General features: G+C 43.9%; 1 protein-coding gene across 1 annotated transcript; it reads left to right on the plus strand.

The window, feature by feature from the left end:
* Positions 1-665: 665 nt before the first annotated feature.
* LOC108790611 (E3 ubiquitin-protein ligase TRIM11-like) lies at positions 666-6,043 on the plus strand. The gene is made up of 3 exons (XM_018560919.1): positions 666-898; positions 1,034-2,259; positions 5,904-6,043. Exons 1-3 carry the CDS (start codon positions 666-668, stop codon positions 6,041-6,043), a joined length of 1,599 nt encoding a protein of 532 aa, XP_018416421.1.
* Positions 6,044-7,654: the final 1,611 nt, after the last annotated feature.

The raw sequence follows: 7,654 nt of genomic DNA on the forward strand, positions 1-7,654 counted from the left end.
ACTATCTGGGTATTATTTACTGTGTATGGCAAGCCAAAGCGCTTTTTTTTTTATTGTGGATAGGGTTGGAAAGGAATGGAACCCCTGTCATCTGGGACTCCATTATTGAGATTTCCCCTCACTTCCTGTACAGCTGGCAACATTTTTCCAGACAGGAATGAAGACAATATCTGCAACAGGGACACAGACAGGAATTAAAATCATACCAGAGTTCTTTTCCTGCCATATTAAAAGAAACCTTATTTCTCTCTGGGTTGCTGTTACAGAGCTCTCTTCACTTCCTATCTGGTAAAATGTCAGCAGGAAAGGAAATGAGGGAAAATCACTTTAATGGAGCCCCAGATTGCAGAAAAACCTCTAAAGGGGTTCTGATCCTTCTCTACTCTTTCCAATACTAAGGAAAAAAGTTACATTTGGACATTTTAAGAATTATCTGATTCACATACTTTATGTACAAGCATCAGTGTAAAACAACTGAGACTCCTTGTAAGTTTCTGGATGTTTAGTATTTGTAGTCTGCTCCTTTCATGTCAGTGAAATGTTCCTGCAGATATATGAGCTGTAAGAGCAGCACAGCCCCTCCCTGCACACAGAGCTATGAAACGCCCTTCCGCCTCAACGTGTCCAAGATATTTTGGTTTCGTTTCTCTTCTCTGCTGTCAGCGATGGCGTCTGCTGATCTGAGACAGGAGCTGGACTGTTCCATCTGTCTGAACACTTATACGGATCCTGTAAACCTGAGATGTGGACACAATTTCTGCCGGGTCTGTATTGATTGTGTGTTGGATACACAGGACGGGTCTGGAGGTTATTCCTGTCCTGAGTGCAGAGAAGAGTTTCAGGATCGGCCTGTACTGCACAGGAACATAACACTGAGTAACATAGCAGAGAATTTCCGGTCTACTCATCCATATCTGGAGAAGACAACGACTGGGATCTTCTGTACTTACTGTATTCACTCTCCTGTACCTGCTGTTAAAGCCTGTCTGCATTGTGAAGCTTTTCTGTGTGATGATCACCTGAGATTCCACAGGAAGTCACCAGAACACGTCTTAACTGAACCCACCACTTCCATGGAGAACAGAAAATGCTCCGTCCATAGAGAACTACTTAAATATTACTGCATTGCAGATGCTGCCTGTATCTGTGTGTCCTGCAGTTTGGCTGGAGAACACCAGGGACACAAGGTGGAGACTCTGGATGAGGCCTCTGAGAAGAAGAAACAGAAACTGAGAACTGGTCTTCAGAAACTGATCACGGAAAGAGAGGAGACTGAGAAAAGAGTCCAGAGTCTGCAGGAACGCAGGGGAAAAGTACAAGAAAAATCAGCCGGTGTAACAGAGAGAGTCACTGCCCTGTTCAGAGACCTCAGGAGACATCTGGAAGACCTGGAGAAGAGAGTCCTGAGGGAGATCTCCAGGCAGGAAGAGCGGCTCTCACGTCCATTGTCTGACCTGATCCAGAAGCTGGAAATAAAGAAGGCCGAGCTGTCCAGGAAGATGGATCACATTGAGGAGATGTGTAACATGACTGACCCACTGACTGTCTTACAGGAATCAGACACAGGGGACTTGTGTGATACTGAGGAGGGAGATGATGAGGACAGAGAGAGACATGATAAACTCCTCCATGATGGGGGGGATCTGGATGTGGCTGGAATCTCACACACATTACACTCGGGGTTATCTGATATGATGAAAGGGGTAAATGTCTGCTTCAATATACAGGAAGCGTCAGATATAGTACTGGATGTAAACACAGCTCATAATAATCTACAGATATCAGAGGACATGAAAACTGTATCCAGGTCAGATATAGAGCAGAATCGTCCAGAAACACCAGAGAGATTTCAGTACTGGTTCCAGGTATTAAGCAGTCAGAGTTTCTCCTCAGGGCGACATTACTGGGAAGTAAATATCAGTGAATCAGAAAATTGCAGAGTCGGGATGTGTTATCCCAGTATAGAGAGGGGAGGAGACCAGTCATGTATTGGAAAGAATAACAAGTCCTGGGGTTTGCGCAGGTATGACAGGGGGTGTTATCTATTTCATGACAATATACAGGTCCACATACCTCACAATAACCACATTGACAGAGTCAGGATCTATCTGGATTATGAGGCCGGACAGCTGTCCTTTTATGATCTGTGTGACCCGATCCAACACTTACACACCTTCACCACCACCTTCACTGAGCCTCTTCATGCTGTGTTATGTGTGGAGAAAGGTCATATAAAGTTATCTGGGGGTGTCAGTAGATGTAAAAAATGATCATATTACAGGAAATCTGAGCAGAATCTGGTGATAAATGAAAATCTGAGACAGTAATAGAAACCTGACCCTTCTCTGCTCTATCCAAACTGAGTCCAGTGTTGGGTTGAGATATATTTTAGGTTTAGAGATCAGAGACGTGTGGGGAGACACTTGAAGTGAACCTGCGGCCAGGCTATGGACAGTCATGTTTTTAAACAAGCACTCCCTGACCTCATGTACAATGGAGGAATTCATCCTCAATATTTACAAGAGAATCAGGGACATTGTTCCATTCTGGTCTCAGCACTCTGCTCTCCCAACTTCATGTACACCTGCTCTGTATTGACATTGGCAATTAGAAGGCTGAAAAGTTGCCAACTCACTGCTGGGAGGGGAAGCAGGTAAAATGAAATTATCTGGCTTAAGGTGGCCATACACTTTACAACCATAGTCTTGCGATGGTTGTAAAGTACTTAAAAAAACGTACGATCTGCCCATCTTGGACAGGCAGATTGTACTCTCGATCATCGCAAGCCCGCCTCCGTGAGGGGCGGGCTTACGATGACTGTAATGAGGGGTGGGCTTACGATGACTGCAAACGGGCAGTGTGCGCGTGCGCACACCGGCCCGTTTGGCAGTTGTCGAACCAGCAGGCCACTGGCGGGTTTTCTAGCATGCTGGTTCGACGGAAGACGTGCGACCGTACAGTAGAAACGGTCGCACGCCTTCCATACACTGCACGATTCTCGTACGAGAATCGTGCAGTGTATGGGCACCTTTAGAAGGATTTCAGTGGTCCTGCTGGGAACTTTCAGAATGAATTCCTCCCCAGTGTCTGTAGTTACAGAGGTCATTTAATGATTGCTGTAAACCTCATCTGCTGCTTATTAGGGATGTGTGTGAGCTTGATGTGCATTGAGTTCACCCCGAGCTCACACAAATCTGTCAGTGACACATCACCCTCCTAAATCAATTAGCTACGGATGGGGTATTTCCCACCCCTTTGATATGCGTGGCTGCAGAATGCCCTGGCCGCAGCTGATTGGGTTGGGAAGAGAATGTGTCCCTCTCTGTTATGTTTGCATGTGAGCAAAATCTGGCAAACTCAGAGCTCACCAAGTCCACACACATCTCTACTGCTTATTAGGAACGTATGAATACTTGACTGCCAATGGTTCACTTTAAGTCTCATTTCTTTCTGTACAGTCGCACTTATGTTGATACTTTGATAAATAAGACCATTTATTACATTGTTTATAATACTGTTGCTCATATATCAATACTGACATGTTTCAGTCATTTATGAGATGTGACTATATATAAAATGAAGATTGTACAGTGGGTGACGGATCTGACTTCCTGCGCATTATTCCTGTAGAAGAATCCTGAGAAATGTCACTTTCATCCCTCATTGATCCTAAAATGTCAGATAACAGAGAGCGAGAGCCGCGCAGCAAAGTCACACAAATGGCTTTTTATGGAGATTTGGATTCCATTATCAGATACTTTTTACATGAACTTTGTGTTTCAGGTTTTCTGTTTGTCAAATCCGAACTCCAGACACACAGCTCAATATAAAGTATAAATGCCGTCCATCTTCTTCATGAGGGCAGGTTCACATCATTTTCTGGACCAGATCTGGAACGCAATCTGAGAAGGTTTATTATCGGATTCAGTTTCTTCTCTTTTCAGTGTATTTTACATCCCATATCATATAAAGAATATGTCATAAATCTCGGTGACGGTCCATATATCTGTATAAATGTATCAATAAAAGTATCAGAAGAGATTGTTGTCATGTGATGTTTGATACTCTGTGACAGATGAGGGTTGTACTGGTCAGGGAGGTTGGTAAGGGGAGTCCAGGGGGGGGAAATACAGAGGCTGCCATTGGTTACCTTCTTCTTATAATGCTGGTTTCCTGGCCTTCATGCTGATCCTCTGAATTCCATACATTCTGAGTTACTGACCTGGAGCAAGCATGCAGCAAGTGAAGTCAGAACTTCTTGTCAGCAAATCTGTTTCCAAGTAGAGATTCAAAGTACTGAAATAAATGGATCAGCAAACAGCATTTTCAGAACTCTATTCATTTCGTTGCAGCAAAGTGACATTAAAAAAAATATATACATATTTGTTTTAAATGTCACTTTGCTGCAACGAAAATTCGTCCACAAAGGAAAATGGGTACAGACTACCGCTAACGATTTTCGTCCGAAATGTCATTTTCGGAAAATTGGATTCATTTTCATTTGTCGATTCTGGTATTCCGAAAAATGAACTTTTCCAAAACGAATCGCACATGTCTAGTCTGTACTCTATAACCAGTGACGTGCGGTCAGGGGACGCAGAGCCTCACCTGCTATTAACTGGGGGGAAAATAAAAGTTAAAAAAAATATATAATTTTTCCTTCCAAGAAAGTCAGGGCTCCAGTAAATAACAGCTTTCAGTCCCCAGTCAGGTGCCCCTACATTTATTTCTGAAAGAATCCCCTCCCCCCAGGCCTCCTGGCTGAACTGACAGCAGGAGGGGGAGGTCTATTTTTCTTCTGTGGGCTGCAGCGGAGGAATATCTGAGCTGCGTCACCTGATCCATAGAGCCCTGCCTGTGCGGATGGATCCATGTTTACATCTGCGCACCTACCACTGCTGCCACCTGTGCACCAAAAGAAGGAAAATCAAGCTCTCAGCAGCCAGACCTCAAATCAAAAAGTAGGAGAAGTTTTCTAAGATTTTGTTCTTAAAGCATGTCACTTAATTTGCTGTAGTTTATACTGCTGGCAGCCTGACTGGAATGTGTAGTCCTGGATGGTGTGTCCTAGCAATACACACACTGATGCAGAATAAATCAGCTACACAGAACTACAAAATAATCCCCTGTATAGCTGATGGTGTTATTTTGCATCGCTGTATTTATTGCTGGGATTTTTCTGTAGTCCCCTTACCCCTATAGCCAGTGGCAGTGGCGAACCTAAGAAACAAAGGGCCCCAGTGCAAGATTTTTTTCTCGGGCCCCCCCCCCCTTCCTGCTGCCCACTGGATCTGACTGGCCCCCCAACTCCCCCAGCTGTCTCTGCACTAAAGGAGCTTACACTCTAATGTCCCCCCACAGTCACACACTATTATTTTACATTCATATAGCTCTGACATATACTGTAGTACTGTACAGAGAACACTGAGCCAATCACATCAGTCTCTGTACAGAAGAGCTTAAACTCTAACGCACAATGCCATCATCTATAGAAGTCTACAAATCCCAGCAATACATTATAAAGCAATGCAGAATAATAGTATATGAATTTGGTACATACTCTGTTCTGCCTCTCTGCTCTGGAATGCCGGCCTGATGTCTTGTGCAGAGGGGTACAGAGGGTCTCAGGAGGGGGAGATGTGTGGCCGCCAAACGCGCTGTAAGCAGGTGCCGGGTGGTTCCACAGAAGGCTGCTGCGCAGGACCTAACGCAGCTGAATCAATCTTGCACAGTACAAATGTCAGGGTGTGACGCACAATGCAGAGGTCAGTGTGTGACGCACAGTGTAGAGGTCAGGGTGTGACGCACAGTGCAGAGGTCAGGGTGTGACGCACAGTGCAGAGGTCAGGGTGTGACGCAGAAAGAACAAGAACTTACAGGTGCTCTGCCCTCTTTCTCTCCAGGTGGTGGTGGTGGGTGCAGCCATTTTTCCAGCGTCCCCTATGATGAATCCTTCAGCCGCCTCCTTGTGTCTTCTCTTCAGTTCCCGCACTCCAGTAGTCTCCAGCCGGCCAATTGTGATCCTGCAGTCTTCCTCCTATAGCCTATAGCAGCTGAAGTGGGAGGTGGAAGCTGCAGATGGCCGCCAACAGACCAATCACTGAAGCAGGTACATAGTAGTGGCAGCTGTACAGATTCTTCTCCCCTCGGCCGCTCTGTGGCTTCAGCAGCTGAGGAGCGCCGATCACTAGACATGTGCGATTCGTTTCGTTACGAATCGAAATTCGTACGAATTTTCCTGAAATTCGTAGATTCGTAAGCATACGAAATCCGAATGGCAGTTTCCGAATTTATGTCCGAAATACGAAATTCCGTTAACGAATTTCGGATCCGAATTTATTTGAAACAGGAACTAATATTACCCCTGTAAATGAGGTTGAAAAACATGACAAGATTTTTTTTAAATCCGAAATACGGATCCGCTGCTGCTGAGGGTTGCATTACAATACAATACACAGGCAGGAAATACGAAATTCCGTTGACGTATTTTCGTTCCATTACGAACATTCGTTATATTGAAGTTAAAAAGCAAAGTACATTTATATTGGAGTTGATGGTAGTTTTTTTTAATACGAAATTCGAATACGGAATCCGTTAACGGAATTTGTATTTAGGATAAAAAAACAACTACCACATCGACTCCAATATTAACAAAGGTATTTTTGCTTTTTAACTTCATCATAACGAATATTAAAAAAGTTACGAAAATGTGCCAAAACTAACGCAAATCCGTATTTCGTACGAATCCGAATTGAGTTTCGGATACGAATTACGAAATAATGGATATTACGGAACGAAACGGAACAAATTTTTTGACGCCGCACAAGTCTACCGATCACTCTTCTCAGCTCTCTCCTTTCAATGAGAGGAGAGCGTTGAGAAGATTGATTGCCGCGGCCGTTTTTAGGGTTACCCGCTCAGTCCCCCTCCCAGTGTTCCTCTCAACAGAGTGGAAGTTGGGGACCGGACCTCAGTGGGCACCCTAACTGCCTTGGGCCCCGGGGCGGCCGCACCGGCGGGAGTTCCGCCTATGGCCAGAGGCAGCTCTCTAGGCAAATTAGGATGTTTTTCATTTCTCCTGCGATTCAGTCTTTAGTGAATAACCCGAAACTCCACCATTGTTGTTTGGCAGATTTAGAAACCTTGCTTTTCTTTTTGCAAACGTTCCATTTTAAGTTTATGTATATTTGTATTTTTAGAAAATAAAAGGGACTTATTTATTTATTTTTACAATCTTTATTGTCATTTATTCCAGTAATATTGTTTCCAGCTTAAAAAAAAAAAAAAATCTTAAAAAGGAAAGTGTTTGTAAATATCACAGTAAGACCACGCTGTGTACATTATAGTTTGTGTTAAATGAGTATAAATAGTGGAACTACAATCACCTCCATAATGAGAATCGAATATGTAACTTGTGGATATCTGGCTCTCATACTAGCCAGTGCCTCACCAGCCACTGTCCTCACCGCACGTCCCGGTCTATAACATTACAAAATAATTTCACCCAAACAGAACATCAAATAAGAACCAAACATACGCATGCCAATGGTCATTCACTCGGTGTGTATTCTGTGTAAAGACGTATTATAAAAACAAGAGTTTGGAGTCTTGTGCCCCGTTTTAAAGTTAGATGAAAACCAGGCACAAGATCCAG

This window comes from Nanorana parkeri, unplaced genomic scaffold (genome assembly GCF_000935625.1).
Source record: "Nanorana parkeri isolate BGI_ZX_2015 unplaced genomic scaffold, ASM93562v1 scaffold488, whole genome shotgun sequence".
Taxonomy (NCBI): Eukaryota; Metazoa; Chordata; class Amphibia; order Anura; family Dicroglossidae; genus Nanorana; species Nanorana parkeri.

Bases quoted from the DNA above. Each gene is read 5' to 3' on its own strand.
- LOC108790611 (XM_018560919.1), top strand. From the start codon at position 666: ATGGCGTCTGCTGATCTGAGACAGGAGCTGGACTGTTCCATCTGTCTG. The intron at 899-1,033 runs GTCTACTCATCC...GAGATTCCACAG, and splicing joins AACATAGCAGAGAATTTCCG to GAAGTCACCAGAACACGTCT. The intron at 2,260-5,903 runs GTAAAAAATGAT...CTTTCTCTCCAG, and splicing joins ATCTGGGGGTGTCAGTAGAT to GTGGTGGTGGTGGGTGCAGC.